The sequence below is a fragment of the Rhinatrema bivittatum genome, chromosome 5 (genome assembly GCF_901001135.1).
Source record: "Rhinatrema bivittatum chromosome 5, aRhiBiv1.1, whole genome shotgun sequence".
NCBI classification, from domain to species: Eukaryota; Metazoa; Chordata; class Amphibia; order Gymnophiona; family Rhinatrematidae; genus Rhinatrema; species Rhinatrema bivittatum.
This window is the reverse complement of record NC_042619.1, coordinates 252040084-252056743: the sequence shown is the minus strand read 5'-3', so window position 1 is coordinate 252056743 and position 16660 is coordinate 252040084. Positions and strand designations below refer to the sequence as shown.

Sequence of the window (16660 nt, the reverse complement as noted above, 5' to 3'; positions counted from 1 at the left end):
CATTTTCATCTGGAGTCTTACCCCCTTGACTAGCATTTTTGACCTCCTGAACAGTGATTAAGGACTCAAGAGATTCAGCTCTCTCAACTGGTAGCACATGTAGAGACAAATTACACAAAAAGAAGAGATCTCAATCTCATTGACAGACAACTCAAAATATACAAGCTAGAATAATACTCTCTAAATGAGTCATTTTTTTCTGTCATCACAGGAAAGTTCACCAGTGGAAGTCCTGATCTCCTTAATCAGGTTAGAATCTGCTGCGGCCATCAACTTGTGAGCCAACAATCTATCAGCTTTATTTCCCTTATCATAGAACATCTATTTAACTTGGCAAAGGGCTTTGCCAACTTTCTGCATAACAGAGTTTAACATAACTTTATTATTCATTACCACTTCAGGCAGAGCAGAGTAGTTGTAAGATCTATGGACCCTTGTTGCTGGGGTGAGGTTGACGTAACCTATAGGGAAAGCCCTGTAGGTCTTCACCATCAGCTGGCAAGCCTAGGCTGGGAGGAGACTAGTCAGGAGCTTCACCTATATCAGCTCCTTTCCCCTTAGGTTGAGCCCTCTGGTTCCGGGGGCAGGCAGATCTTAGGTGAGAGTCTCTTAGGTAGTTATGAGAAAGGAAGGCCAGGGCTAGACTAGGGTCAGAGGCAGGCAAGAATGGTCAGAGTTCAGGCAAGGGTCAGAGCCAGTAATCAGTCTGAGGGTAGGTGGACAAATCAGAGAAGGACAGACAGCAGGGCAGGAATGGGGAGGGAACCTGGATGTGACAGAGCTGGAGAGATAAGGCAGGAACAGGAACAAGACCAGGAACACAGACATGAAGCAGCAGCACACTCTACAGGGACTGTAAATGATCCATTGCTGAGGCAGTGAGGGGATATCCCAGAGACCTTTATAGGGCAATGACGACATCATTGGGGAAGCACTGTGGCCTCGATCCTGCCGTAGGCCCTTTAAGAGGAGCCAGGTTTGGTGCGCGTGCCTAAGGGGTTCTGCAGCTGAGCAAAGATGGCGGGGTCCAGCTGCGAGGGAAAAAGAGGAAGGCATCAGTGGCGTCCTGCTGCGAAGAGAGGGCCTGAGCAGCATTAGGGGTGAGTGCTCATAACAGGAATATCTCTGGTTCGTAGTCTCAACTAAGTTCTACCTTGCCCTATCCTCAAAGTTGCAACTAGCATTTTCTTGAAACTTTCAAAGCTATCAGCTTCCCACAAATAGTGGCCTTAGACAACTCCCACAAAGTAGCCCCAGAAACCTCACTATTGCATTAATTTCAAAGAGCTCCTCAATAGCCTCCATAATAGAAGATAATATCTTCTCATCTTTCAATAATCTTCCAGCTATGTGAAAAATGATCTCTAATATCTAAAAAGCAATGCAAGGAAACAGAGGAGTGGTGAAACCATTCAATAAGACCCAGATCTACAGAGCAAAGTGATTCAGATTCCCTCTTGTAAAAAAAAAAAAAAAAAAATGATAGCTAGACCAAAATACACTCCAAAGGAATGGGAAAAGAACACTTGTGTAAATAAATATGGTAACAATTTAAAAATAAATCTTTATTAATATTATTCTAAATGAAGCATATTATTCATTTTGAATCTGATTATTAACAAGATATAATTAAGAATTTAAGCTTTTTTGGTACAGGACCATTGGATCATTGCTCTATTTAAATATGTTTGTAATGGAGAATTGTTTAAGGATTATTGTGATTTCTATTTGTGATCTAACATATTAAGGATATATTGCAATCTTTTTAGTTTTATTTTTTGTAATACAATAAAATTTGTTTCATGTTAAACTGAGTTATTTTGTTATAATTTGCAAATACAATATGTGTGTTTAAAGCCATCATGAATTATGAGGAAAAAAAAGAATAAACCCGTTTATTGGGATACAAGTACCTTCAGGAATTTACCAAACCATGCTTCGCAATCAATCTTTCAATGCTGTTTAACATGTACTTGAAACCTATATGTAAACTGCTTGCTGATTTAGGTGTTTACTATTGTCTTTATGCAGGCGATATACAATTTCTCTTTCCTGTTACAAGAAAATTACTTCTTACCTGCTAATTTTCGTTCCTGTAGTACCATGGATCAGTCCAGAAGGTGGGTTATGTCCCCCGTCCAGCAGATGGAGTCAGAACAAACTTCTGAGGGTGCTGCCCTATAAGCCAGTGCACCCTCAGCGTCCTCTCAGTATATAGAATATCAAAGCCCGATAAACGATGATAATGATGAATCAAGTTACAACGAAACCCCCTACGTATGGGGAAAAATACATAAAACTGTTAGCAAAACTGGAACTGTCATTGAACCAACTTGCAAAAAGAACTGTGGAGCGCAGCCTCTGAACATAGAGGTGAAACAGCTGAATTGTATAGACACAGACAGAACATAGTTTGAGCAGTAAACCCCCAAAACCCCCAATTTGCTGAGGGAGGGCGTCTGGACTGATCCATGGTACTACAGGAATGAAAATCAGCAGGTAAGAAGTACATTTTCTTTTCCCTGTACGTCCCAGGATCAGTCCAGACGGTGGAATGTACCCAAGCGTCCCTAAAGAGGGTGGGGGCCCCTAAGAGCCCTGCTCGAACTACACTGTCCCCAAAGTAGCCGGAGGACGGCGATTGCAGCTGAAGTCAGTAGTGCCGCGCAAAAGTATGCAGAGACTTCCAGGTCGCTGCGCGACAGATCTCCTGGATGGAAACAGATTGACTTTCCGCCCAGGACGCAGCCTGAGAACGAAGAGAGTGGGTTTTGACCCCCAGCGGGGGCTCTCTACCCGCTCTGATATAGGACGATACAATGGCCTCCTTGAGCAAGCGAGCAATTGTCGTCTTCGTGGCCTTGTGTCCCTTCCGTGGTCCTGACCAGAGGACAAAGAGGTGGTCAGACAGACAGAAATCATTGGTGACCTCCAGGTAGCGGAACAGTGTGCGCTTGACATCAAGTTTTCGGAGGTCCCGTGGGTCCTCTGTAGAGAAGGAGGGCAACTCTACCATCTGATTCAAATGAAAGGCTGAGACCACCTTCGGAAGAAATGAAGGCACCATGCGTAACACACCAGAGTCAGTGAAACGGAGGTAGGGTTCTCTGCAAGGTAACGCTTGTAGTTCAAAGACTCGACATGCAGAGCAGATGGCCACTAGGAATACTGTTTTGAGAGTGAGATCCTTGAGGGTGGAGGAACACAGGGGTTCAAAGGGAGGTCCTGCCAGGGAGCGAAGGACCAAATTGAGGTTCCACGAGGGACAAGGAGACTGCACTGGAGGCCTCCGGTGTTTAATTCCACGAAGGAAACGGACGATATCAGGGTGAGCTGACACAGACCTGTGTTCCAGTGTGGGAACCAAAGGATCCCAGGGCCGCAACTTGAACTCGAATGGCATTATAGGCTAGGCTTTTGTCCAAGCCTTCCTGCAGAAACTGTAAGATCTGAGGCACAGAAGCCGCCCTCGGGCGTGTAGAATGTGAAATGCACCAGGGCTCAAAGACGTGCCAGACACTCACGTAAGCGACGGAGGTTGATGTTTTTCTCGCTTTAAGAAGGGTTGAGACTACAGAATCCGGGTACCCCCGGCGTTGAAGGCGCCGCCTTTCAAAAGCCATGCCGCAAGATAGAAGCATACTGCCTAGTCGAAAAATACTGGTCCTTGGTGCAGGAGTCGCGGTAGATGTCCCAGGCGTAGCGGTCCGTCCACTGCTAGCTCGATCAGGTCTGCGAACCATGGACGGCGCAGCCACTCTGGAGCTACGAGGATGACCAGGGCTCTGGTGTCTCTCTATTCTTCGGAGGACATTGCCCACTAGTGGCCAGGGTGGAAATACGTACAGCAGGAGATGAGGAGGCCAAGAGAGCACCAGCGCGTCCACTCCTTCTGCACCATGGTCCCTTCTGCGATTGAAGAATCATGGCGCCTTGGCATTGTGAGCGGTGGCCATGAGATCTAGGTGGGGTGTCCCCAAGCGATGAATGAGAAGTCGCATCGCCTCCTCGGAGAGCTCCCACTCTCCTGGGTCCAAACGTTGTCGACTCAGGAAATCTGCCTGGATATTGTCCACTCCCGCAATGTGTGAGGCTGCCAGATGAGAGAGATGTCTCTCCGCCCAAGACATCAGAATATCCGTTTTCAGACGTGTTGACTCCTTGTGCCCCCTTGCCGGTTGATGTACGCCACTGTGGTGGCGTTGTCGGACAATATCCTGACCGCTCGCCGTTGGACGAGCGGGAGAAATTGCTCCAGTGCCAGACGCACTGCCCTTGTTTTCAGTCGATTGATGGGCCTCGTGGCCTGTTCCTTTGTCCATAGGCCTTGTGCTGATCTCGACTGGCAGACTGCCCCCCCCAGCAGGTCAGGCTGGCGTCCGTGGTAATCACTACTCAGTCCGGAACCTCCAGGGGCATTCCCTGTGCCAGATGGAGCGGGTCCAGCCACCACAGGAAGCTGTCCCTGGTGTACTGGGGGAGTGGAAGAATGAGCTGATAGTCCTGGGACACTGGTTTCCAGCGAGAGAGCAGTGCCCTTTGCAAGGGGCGCAGGTGTGTGAAAACCGAAGGTACAAGATCGATGGTGGACGCCATGGACCAGAGAAGCTGCAGGTAATCCCAGGCCGTGGGGGCTGGTAGAGCAGAAAAACGATGTACCTGTCCTCGAATCGATTGCACCCGATCCGGACGCAGGTAAACCTTGCCCTTGACCGTGTCGAAGCGTGCCCCCAGGAAATCCAGGATCTGCGATGGAAGGAGGGTGATCTTGGGGAAGTTGATCACCCAACCCAAGGACTGGAGAAGGTGCACCACTCAAGAGACCGCTGCATGTCCCTGTGCGAGAGTCTTGGCACGAATGAGCCAATCGTCTAGATATGGATGAACCAGAATGCCTTCTCGCCGGAGTGCTGCCACTACCGCCACCATTACCTTGGAAAATGTTCGTGGAGCGGTCGCAAGACCGAACGGGAGCGCTTGAAATTGAAAATGCTGTCCCAGGATCTTGAATCGAAGGAAGTGTTGATGCTCCGGGAGAATGGGTATATGTAGGTAAGCTTCCGTCAGGGTCTAGCGATGCCAGGAATTTCCCTCTGTGGACTGCCACTATTACGGACCGCAGAGTCTTCATCTGGAAGTGAAGGACCTTGAGGGACTTGTTGACCATCTTGAGATCCAGAATCGGTCGAAAGGAGCCGTCCTTTTTGGGAACCACAAAATAGATTTAATAGTGTCCGGAACCCACCTCCCCTGGGGGAACTGGTATGATGGCCCCAAGACCTAAGAGTCTGTCAAGGGTCTGGCAAACTGCGAGCTGCTTGTGCGGAGATCCGCAGGAGAAGAGGAACCTGTCTCTCGGGGGTCTTACAAATTCCAATGCGTAGCCTCGCCTTAAGATGTCCAAAATCCACTGATCCGAGGTGATGTGGACCCACTCCTCGTAGAAGAATGAAATGCGGCCCCCGATCCTGGGGGGGGGAGTCGAGGAGTGGGACACTCTGGCATCATTGAGCGGACTTGTTGGCAGCCCCTTGGGCCACCCCGTCCCTGGTTGATCTGCGGCCTCGAAAGGACCGAGTCCACGACTGAGACCTGGCGGATGGAGTCCGGGGTGTCGTCTGTCTGGTGACGCGGGGTCTGCGCTGCGTCCGGAAACGGCTTTTGGAGGGATAAAATGACCTGGAGCCGGAAGATCTGGGTCTGTCCTCAGGGAGTTGGTGTATCACACTTTCCCCCGAATTGCGGCAAGGGGGGGGAGGGGCTGACTCCTTCAGCGATCACCCCCGAGGGAAGGCAGGTCCAACAAACCTAAAAAGAGAAAGAATTCACAAGGACTTACCCCAAAATCACTCACAGGGAGAGAGAAGCAGAGAAAACAGGCAAGCCCCAAGGACAGAGTTGATTGCAAGCTCTGAAGGGGCAATGCTTGTGAAGAGAACTAATTGCCTTTTTTTTTTTTTTTTTTTTTTAAACAAACTTGATTCACCAAATGAGAGAAAGCTAAAATAGAAACAGGGAAAGAAGAACCAACTTCTAAAATCCCAGGGGGGCTGAGGCTCCCCAGCTCCTATCTGCTGGAGTCAGAAGAATACTGAGAGGACGCTGAGGGTGCACTGGCTTATAGGGCAGCACCCTCAGAAGTTTGTTCTGACTCCATCTGCTGGACGGGGGACATAACCCACCATCTGGACTGATCCTGGTACGTACAGGGAACATGGATACTACTACTACTACTACTACTACTACATTAGATTTGATTTCAATTTATCTTTCTGCAGTAAATGTTGGTTGTCTAGTAACAGGCTTTCATTAAATCTATCCAAGACAGATCTTATACTTATTCCTTTAGAATTGTACCAATATTATATTCCAGGGTCATACTATTCCCATTGTTAGTCAGGCAAGACATTTGGGAATAATTTTCAAATCTGATCTTTTAAAATCCACATCAAAACAGTAGTTCAAAAATCATTTTGGAAACTCCATGTGTTGAAGCCCTACTTAAAGCCTTCTGACTTTTGATCTGTCCTGCAATTGCTTGCGACATCAGGCATAGATTACTGCAACTCTATTAGGGCCTACCCTCAGCACACCTTAAAAGCCCTTCAAATAACTCCAAACTCTGAAGCTCAAATTCTCACTAGAACCTCTAAATTTGATAGTACTCCAAATTTAAATTCATTACACTGGTTGCCAGTTGAGTAAAGAGTGCAGCTCAAGTTTTTGTCATTAATACACAAGGCCCTAAGCAAATAAACCCCAACTGATATTAGTTCATTACTGAAAATGTATCCTCCTCTAAGAAATTTAAGATCTAAAAGGTAACTATCTGCCATAGGATCAGACTTGCTGAAGTAAAAGGCTTTTTTCCATTGCAGGCCCGAAATTATAGAACCAGCTTCCAGTTGCATTGAGAAAGGAAGGATGCTATAAAAGCAATTAAAGGCTTACCTGTTCAGAGAGGCTTATTATAAAAGTGTGACAGCTCTTTTTGCCTAATATATCAGACAGCATATTGTTTGATTTTTGACTAATAAAGTCAAAAAGCCAATTGTATTTGTTGAGTTTTATTTTATTGAATACGTTTTTAATGTAGGTCGCATAGGACTTCGGATATTGCAGCCTATACATTTTTAAAATAAATAGAGCCATGTGCCGCAAACCCTTGGTAATTGGACTAGAGTTATCTAAACTAGGAAGGAACAAGTTAAAAATCAACTCTAACAAATATTCTCCTTTCTGAAAAAGCTAAAAGCCCAGCAAAGAAATATGATCAATATTTGGGGAATAAACAGATGCCAGAGTTATGGGGCATCCTACCAATCTACCTTCAATAAATAAACAAAAGTTAGGAAAGATCCAAGTGGGCATTTATTTACAGTGGGGCTGATGTAATAAGACCCATGGTAAAATAGGTGCTAGTTATGAGCATGGGTTTTGATCACTGCATGCAGCCTATGTAAAAAAATAAAATTATGCAAATGATTTGGGCGCAGAAATCTGTGCACATATGGAAAACCGCGCGTATCTAAGCGCTGTAAGTGTCAATAATCCGCGCATAAAAGCAAGCAAGCGAGTCTCCCTATTAAGTGAAAGCATGACCCTGGAAAGTATTTTTAATATTTCAAATAACTGTGCTGATGAAAACATAGCAAATATTTTCATGGATGCCGGCATAGCAACGAGATAGGTGCTCAGTTGGGCACTAATCTGGATACTCAGGTGCAAACATAGGCACTCAGCCAGGTCTGTCTTGCGCACCGGTTCTGAACGTTCCAGATACCGCACTAAAAGTCTACCGATGTTTAAATGGCGTAGGAGGCGGTAGTCTTCCGTGTCCTTGCGTCTATCTGGGGACGGTAAGGAAATAGGCTGTTTCAAGTGAAATTCAAAGACTACCTTTGTTAAGATGGAGGGGACAGCACGAAGCTGTACTGTTCCTGGGGTAAACTGAAGGAATGATTCCCAACATGACAGCGCCTGTAGTTCAGAAATGCAGTGAGCCGAGCTTGGGATCAGAACCGCAAGTTTTGCACCACCTCCATCTGCTGGAGACAGAAATACTGAGGAACAGCAGGTGGCACACCAGATTAAGAGGTGGTGCCCTTCAAACTTTTCTCTGTCTCCATCTGCTGGAAGGAAGGCAAAACCCAGGTGTCTGGACTGATCCGGGTATGTACAGGGAAAATGAGAATACACCAACCTTATCACTATTGTCCAAAACTCTCTAAAAAGGGCCCCAAAACAGTAAAATTTGACAACTGTGCACACATTATTTACTGCAGCTCCACCTTTGACACGCCAAAGTCAAATTTCTCTTTCCATCATCGAAACAATGTGCAGAGCATCAAATACAATTGGGCCCACATTGAATGCAGCCCAACCCCATGGTAATATTTGAACTGCATGTAGCCGCCTCCTAGCCCGGCCTATACTTCCACTGTGTGACTCCAGGACTATTTCTTAACACCGCTTGTCCAATGCATTAAAGGATCCTCAGATGCCTCCTTCCTAGCTCTATCTACAGGCAGCAATGACTTCCGTGGCAGAACAAACATCTGGGACTTTAAAGAGCAGTCCGGCCCACTTGAGATTTAAGTGCTGCTTAGGCCTTAACATCCTTGCACACTACATTCTGAGCTAGCCTAGGCTGGCATACACTTCCGCCACAGTGCTTCAGGCCAGATTCTCGTCGTTTACCACCCAGGGTCAAGTAGTCTGAATTTAATTGCTTTCAGCAAAAGGAATTCACTGCAGCAACCATGAGCGTATTAAATAATTCTGTTCAATGAATAACGGCCAGAAATAGATCTGGGACATTAATACACAGTACCGAGAAATAGAAGAGAACATGGATTTGGAGCAGCCCGCTAACAGCCTCACAGAGCTCGATTTTCAGCTTACTCTTTTTCAATCATCAGCCCCTATCTCACGAACAAACTTCCAAAATGGCCAAGGCAAGTTTCTTTCTTGGCTTTCAGAATACATCTTAAGGTGTATCTTTCTTCTTTAGCTGCAATTTATTATAGTGAACTCTGATTTAGGATAGATTTCTGGGCTTTGTGTTAAATGTCTAAATACCTAATCTCTAAGTTTTATTTTGGTCTAAATGTTTTTAAATTGTGCAGCATTTGTAGCAGGTGTTTTATTTTAAATGTTGTATACCACCTTAAGTGACTTATTAAGCCAGGGAAGTGGTTTATACATTTGATAGATAAATAAAAATATGAGCAGCTGGGTTATGGGCACATAGCTGAAGTGCCCCTCCAAGGGTGTCTCCCTGCCACTGGCATAATAGAAGCCTGTGTTCTTACCTCTTTAATCTGTGGCTTCTTCCTCCCTGTCCGCAGGCTCTGGCTCCTGTGCAGTGATTTGGAGGTCTGCGACTCTTTGGCACGGACAGAGTTCCTGCTTTCTACAACTTCAGAGTCAGACCAGCGCTCCTCTGTAGAATCACTCTCATGTCCAGACTGCGGCATAACACTGGGGTCTCTGTAACCTGAAAAAGCAGGAAATTAATTAAATCTAGATGGACCATTGTGGATTATAGAGGTAGCCGGAGATCTAGCCACCCCCAGTCCTCAGGGGACTGGGTCTCTCTACCATCACAGTTCCTTTGTACAACATACCTATTGGTCTTCTCCTCAACTCCTGGGTTTCTGGATACAGTGGGTCCCCAAAATGTATGGGAGTGTCATCTGGAATTGCTCTGAGGTCCTGCATGCTGAAACTGCGCAAACGCCCAACCAGTGCTCCCTGACTCTGAGAGAAGAAGAAAGCATGAAAGATCAAATGCTGATGTAACACCAGCTAAAGCCAATGTTCCCCAAGCTTCAACTTTACTTGGCATGACTCTCTTATCCTCCCAAACTTCCTTTTGCAGTCAGGCCACCATAAATAAGACTCTCTGGGCACATGGCTAGCACCTCATTATATTCCACAGCATAAAGCATCTGCAAACATGATGTCTCTTTACTTAGAGGTAAAGAAAAGCAAGTTTGCTTACTGTAAACGGTGTTTCCGTAGATAGCAGGATGAATTAGCCATGCTGTCTGGGAGAGTGTCGCGATCCCGAGTAGGCGGAGTTTCCTCAGCTGAGCACAGAGTTTTTGACTCTGTGCGTCTGCACGGTAGTGTTCCCGCGCGGTTCCCTCACCTCTTCAGTTTCTTTGTAGCCAAGCGAGAGGTAAGTTAGGAAGATATGTATGACCCTTTTGTGACTGTCTAGGGAGGAGGGAGGGAATGCATGGCTAATTCATCCTGCTATCTACAGAAACACTGTTTACGGTAAGCAAACTTGCTTTTTCCCATCGATAGCAGGGCTGAATTAGCTATGCTGTCTGGGAGTCCCAAGCTCCCGGGTTGTGTCCATGTATATATTTCTTTGGAGGTTTGGACAGCAACCCTTGAAGTGGTAGACCGTCTCATATCTTTTTGAGTGATAAGACTGCTGTGCCTAGTGCTGCATCAGAGGTCGTTTGCTGTTGCAGGCAATAATGTGATGTGAAGGTATGAATGGATGACAATGTTGCCGCTTTCCAGATATCAATTAAGGGAACTTTGTTCAAGTGGGCAACTGATGCTGCAGTGGCGCGGATTTGGTGCACCTGAGGCTTTGAGAGTAGTTTAATGGAACGTTTATTATAGCAAAAAAGTATGCATTGTGATAACCAACTGGCTATGGTCCTTTTTGAGACTGGTTGTCCAGGGTCATTCGGGTTAAAGGAAAGGAACAGTTGAGAAGGCCTCGAAGTTGATTGAGTCCTTTTCTTATAGTAAGCTAACGCTCTTTTACAGTCCGTGTGTAAAAGCTTTTCATGTTCGTTAGTATGAGGTTTTGGCATAAAAATAGGTAGAGTTATAGTTTGATTAAGATGAAAAAATGTTACCATCTTAGGAAGAAAGGAAGGGCGAGGACGGAGGGTCACCTTGTCATGGTAGAATTCTAGATAAGGGGAATAGTGAACCAAGGCTTGTAGTTCGCTGACTCTCCTTGTGGAAGTTATGGCAATGAGAAAGATTGTCTTCCATGTCATATATTTGATGTGGCTAGAGTCTAATGGTTCAAAAGGCGGAAGCATTAGTTGTTCTAGTACTACATTTAAGTCCCATGGAATTGGAGGTTTAGTCACCGGTGGGCGAAGCCGTATCATTCCCTTCATGAATCTGGAAATTAACGGATGGTTAGAAATTGGAAGATTATTAAAAGGTTCATGAACATAAGAACATAAGAAATTGCCATGCTGGGTCAGACCAAGGGTCCATCAAGCCCAGCATCCTGTTTCCAACAGAGGCCAAAACCAGGCCACAACAACCTGGCATTTACCCAAACACTAAGAAGATCCCATGCTACTGATGCAATTAATAGCAGTGGCTATTCCCTAAGTAAAATTGATTAATAGCCATTAATGGACTTCTCTTCCAAGAACTTATCCAAATCTTTTTTGAACCCAGCTACACTAACAACATCCTCTGGCAACAAATTCCAGAGCTTTATTGTGTGTTGAGTGAAAAAGAATTTTCTCCGATTAGTCTTAAATGTGCTACTTGCTAACATCATGGCATGCCCCCTAGTCCTATTATTCGAAAGTGAAAATAACCGAGTCACATCTACTCGTTCAAGACCTCTCATGATCTTAAAGACCTCTATCATATCCCCCCTCAGCCGTCTCTTCTCCAAGCTGAACAGCCCTAACCTCTTCAGCCTTTCCTCATAAGGAAGCTGTTCCATCCCCTTTATCATTTTGGAATGAAAAGCTGCTATAGCACTGATATGAACTCGTACCAAAGTGGTGGCTAATCCTGCTTCGTAAAGTGTGTGCAGGTACTGTAGTAGTTGAGTGGCAGTGGATGAAAAGGGGTTTATGTTTTTTGGACTACACCAGTTCAAGCACCGCTGCCACTTTCCTGTGCAATTGCGTCTAGTTGAAGGTTTTCTTGAAGCAATAAGAATATCCTCCAGTTGAGAAGATAAACCTAGGGGGTTTAATATTTGCCGTTCAATCTCCACGCTGTGAGATGAAGAGATTGATTCATGTGGTGAAGTAAAGAGCCCCCTTCTTGTGTCAGAAGATGTGGAAGATTTTGTAGCGTTATTGGTGGATGAATGGAAAATCTCATGAGGTACGCATACCAAGGCTGTCTCGGCCATGCTGGGGCGATTAAAATCATGTCTGACGCATCCTGGATGCATTTCTGAATTGTTTGAGATATGAGTGGAATGGGAGGGTAGGCATACATCAAGCCTGGTGTCCATGGAATGAGAAAAGCATCGGGAGCAAGCTTTTGATTGCTGGGATAAATTGAGCAAAAGGTTTGGACTTGTCTGTTGGCTTCTGTAGCAAAGAGATCTATTGTGGGAAAACCCCACTGTTTGAAGATGTTTTCTGCCACTTCTGGATTTAAGGTCCATTCGTGTGGATGAAAGATCCGACAGACAATCTGCTGTTACATTGTCCAGACCTGGAAGATAAGTCGCCTGAATTGATACTTGGGCCTTGATTGTCCAATGGAGAATTCATGTCGCTTCCTGATATAGAGTCCAGGAACCGGACCCTCCTTCCTTGTTTATTTATTTATTTATTTGGCATTTTTATATACCGATTTTCCAGTAACAGAATTACTAATCAAGTCGGTTTACATTTTAAACAATAACATGACAGGAGGATGTCTTACAATAAACAGGAAGATTGAACTTGGATAAATAATTGGGGTTAACAACATAAAGCTACATCTTTAGTCTTGATCATTTGTTGGCATTCAAATGGAAGCTGAAGTTAGGAGAAAGCTTGGTTGAATAACCAGGTCTTGAGTCTCTTTTTAAATACAATAGGGCATTGGACTAGTCTGAGGTCTGATGGGAGAGAGTTCCAAAGTTTGGGACCGGCGGTTGAGAAAGCTCTTTTACTTAATGTTGTCTTCATCGGTGGGACCTGTAGGTTGTTTCTGTAAGCTTGTCTCACTGGTCTGGTGGAGGTGTGAGGTTGAAGAGGGATCTTGAGCTCTAGTGGGGCGATGTTATGTATTGCCTTTTGGATTAATGAGAGTGCTTTGTAAAGTATTCTGAATTTGATGGGGAGCCAATGTAGATTTTTCAAGATGGGTGTAATATGAACTCTTTTGTTTGTCTTAGTTAGAATCCTTGCTGTTGCGTTCTGCAACATCTGTAGAGGTTTTGTGAAGTTAGCAGGGAAGCCAAGTAGTAATGAATTGCAGTAGTCGAGTTTACTGAGAATGATTGATTGTAAAATTGATCGAAAATCTTGAAACTGGAGAAGGGGTCTCAATCTTTTTAAGACTTGTAGTTTGAAAAATCCATCCTTTATGATGTTGTTGATGGAGGATCTGTAATTCATTTGGTTATCTAGTATAACTCCCAGGTTTCTGACTTGTGGGAATAAGGTTAGTTGAGAGGGCAGGTTAGTGATAGGTTGTGGGTGGTTTCCATCTTGGGAGATGAGAAGGTACTCTGTCTTGTTTTGATTAAGAATCAGATTGAGACTTGTCAGCAGGTTGTTGATGGCCTGTTGGCATGAGTTCCAGAAGTCCAGAGTTTTATGAAGTGAATCAGTAATAGGAATCAGAATCTGAACATCGTCGGCATATAGGTAGTGGATAAGATTTAGTTTGCGGAGGAGTTGGCAGAGTGGGAGCAGGTATATGTTGAATAAGGTTGGGGAAAGTGAAGAGCCTTGTGGGACTCCCAGGTTGCTGTTGAATGGTTGAGATTCCTCCCTGTTGATCTTAACCTTATAATGCCTGTTCTGAAGGAAAGATTTGAACCAGTTGAGGGCGACGTCTCTGATGCCAATGTCTGACAGACGATCAACCAGTGTATTATGATTGACCGTGTCAAATGCTGCTGTTAGGTCAAGGAGGATGAGTAGGCAGGGTTGTTTTTTTTCAAGGTTCAGTAGGATGGAGTCCGTTAATGAGATTAGTAGAGTTTCTGTTTATGTAAAACATGGCTACCTGGTTGTCTGATTATACCATGAGGCTTGATCCCTGTATCTGAACTGAGAACGTTTGAAGTGCCATCCAAATGGCTCGCAATTCTAAAAGGATTGATTTGGTATGTAGATTCCTGAGAGATCCACAGACCTTGAGTTTTCAGGTCGCCGAGATGGGCTCCCCAACCTTTGTTGGAGGCATCTGTGGTCAGAGTGATCTGATGAGGAGGTAAGCGGACTGGGGCTCCCGAGGAAAAGTTTTTGGGAAGGAGTCACCATCGAATGTCCTCCTTCATTGCGTTCGTTATTTGAATTGTGAAGTTGAGTGGTTGTAGGAATTGAGACCACAGAGTCTTTAAACCCCATTGTAAGCGGCGCACGTGAAGTCTGGTGCGAGAAACCACGTAGATCATTGCTGCCATATGACCCAGAAGTTGGAGAACCTGGCGTGCTGATGCCTGGTTTTTGTAGAGAATACTGTGGGCCAATGATTGTATGTTCCGCATCCTGTCTGGAGGAAGGTACGCTCTCTGTTCCACCGTATTTATGAGAGCGCCTATGAACTGAAGTCGTTGAGTAGGTTGTAGGTGAGGCTTCTCGAAATTGATAAGAAATCCCAACCTCTGAAGGAATTCGATTGTGCGTAACGTACGATCTCGCAGTGTAGACTGATCCAATGCTACTATTAACCAGTCGTCCAGATAAGGAAAAATTTGGACTGAAAGTTTCCTGAGGTGAGCCACCACCACTGCTAGACATTTGGTGAATACCCTTGGGGCTGAAGATAGGCCAAATGGGAGAACCTTGTATTGGTAATGTATATTCTGAACTTGGAAACATAGGTAACGCCAAGAAGACGGGTGAATTGGTATATGGGAATATGCATCCTTCAGGTCGATGGAACATAGCCAATCATTGGGCTGAATCAGCGGAGGGATATTTTTGAGAGAAGTCATTTTGAATTTCTCTCTCTGTATGTGTTTGTTGAGTAGTCGTAGATCCAGAATGGGTCGTAGACCTCCTGACTTCTTTGGAATAAGGAAATATTGGGAATAAAAACCCTGATGTTGATGAAGAGGGATGATCTGTATAGAATGCTGAATTTGTAGGTTGTTCAATTCCGTTGTGAGGGATGTGGACTGGGATTGTATCATCCTCTTCGGCATATGAGGAAGAGAAAGAGTAGACAAAGTTTAGAGGGTAACAGTCTTTTATAATGTTTAGTACCCACTGGTCTGAGGTAATGGATTCCCAATTGTGGAGAAAAAATTGAAGGCGTCCTCCTATGAATACTGGTAGTGGTGGGGCTGTATTAATTTCAAAAAGAGGAAGGTTATTTTTGTTGAGGAGCTGGCATTTGCTTTAATTGCTTTTGTTGTCTGGCACGATCCCTAGAAACAGGTGGAGCTGTATTCCTCCGTGGGACATATGGTTGAGGTCTGTACTGGGAATATGGTCTATTGTATGGTCTCGTATAATACCGATGACGGTAAGGATAAAAACGATGTTGAGATTTGTGAGACTCTGCAGGTGTTGTAAGGGAAAGTACAGCTGCACTTTGTTCCTTCAAATGGGAGACTGTCACCAAATTTATCTCCAAAGAAATTGTATCCTGTGCATGGAATATCGGCGAGTTTCTCATGGACATCAGGACGAATTGCGCTGGCTCTGAGCCAAGCGATATGTCTGGCCGCTATAGCCGAAGCGGAAACTCTTGCCGATGATTCGAATGACTCGTAAATGGACCGTAGTAAATGTCTGAGACCTTCTTCAATATCCAAGAAAGACTGTGGAAGTGTGTTGTCTTCTGATAGACAGAGTGGACGCAGCTTTTGGAGTGATTCAAAGAGGTACTGCGTAGTGTAGAACTGATGATGCTGTATTCTGTTTGTGAGCATGGAGGAGTGGTACCCCTTCTTTCCAAAGTCATCCAGACATTTATTCTCTCGGCCAGGTGGTGTATTCGAATGTAGCTTAGTACGCTTAGCTTTGGATAAGGCTGATTCAACTATAATAGATTGATGGGGGAGCTGGGCAGACTCAAATTGCTGAATTACGCATCTTATACTTAATATCAATTTTTCTGGAAGTTGCGGTCGTTGAGAATGGAGTTTTTCCAGATTTTGAATAGAACATTTTCTAACACAGAGTGTGGGGGTAGAGCAGCGGACTCGGGAGGAGATTTGAATATTTTAAAGATCCCTAGCATTTCAGCCCTGGGATCAGGTATTCTTCCGGTTTCTACCTGGAGAAGACTGCCTACTTTCTCAATGAATTTTGCATTAAGTGAAGTCCTCTGGAGGAGAATAAGGCTCAGGTAGGCCTTCCGGAGGATCAGATGGCATTCCCGTTGAAGAGTTCAAAGAGTGAACTGATTCTGGAGAACCCAGGCTAAGTGGTTGAATTGGTGTATGTTCCTTGTCTGGCTCCAAGGGTTCAACATATGAAGGTGAACCATGAGGTGAATCCTGTGGTGATATTTGTTGAGATTTTTTCAGTTCTTGGAAAAAAGAGCTCAGGATGTCTGAGATTTTAGTCATAGTAGATGCCGTAAGAGTGCCCTGTGGAGGAATGTGTAATTTTTGCTTTGGGGCTTTTGTTGGAATTGCCGCAAGCAAATGTCCTCAGGTGATGTTCCCTTTTGCTGGTCCTGAGGAGGAATAATTGGAGATGGGCAAATACATTTTAATAACGGGATCTGTAAGATAGGA

At 44.9% G+C, this 16660-nt stretch overlaps 1 protein-coding gene across 3 annotated transcripts in view; it reads right to left on the bottom strand.

Annotated features, from left to right (window-relative positions):
- REEP4 (receptor accessory protein 4) overlaps positions 1–16660 on the bottom strand; it is an 83848-nt gene that overhangs the window by 13973 nt on the left and 53215 nt on the right. For all 3 annotated transcript variants that reach the window (XM_029603827.1, XM_029603826.1, XM_029603828.1), the window contains 2 exons: positions 9630–9762; positions 9315–9499 (listed from right to left, as the gene is read on the bottom strand). In XM_029603827.1, the coding sequence (XP_029459687.1) occupies positions 9315–9499; positions 9630–9762 (318 nt within the window). The remainder of the gene's footprint in view (positions 1–9314; positions 9500–9629; positions 9763–16660) is intronic.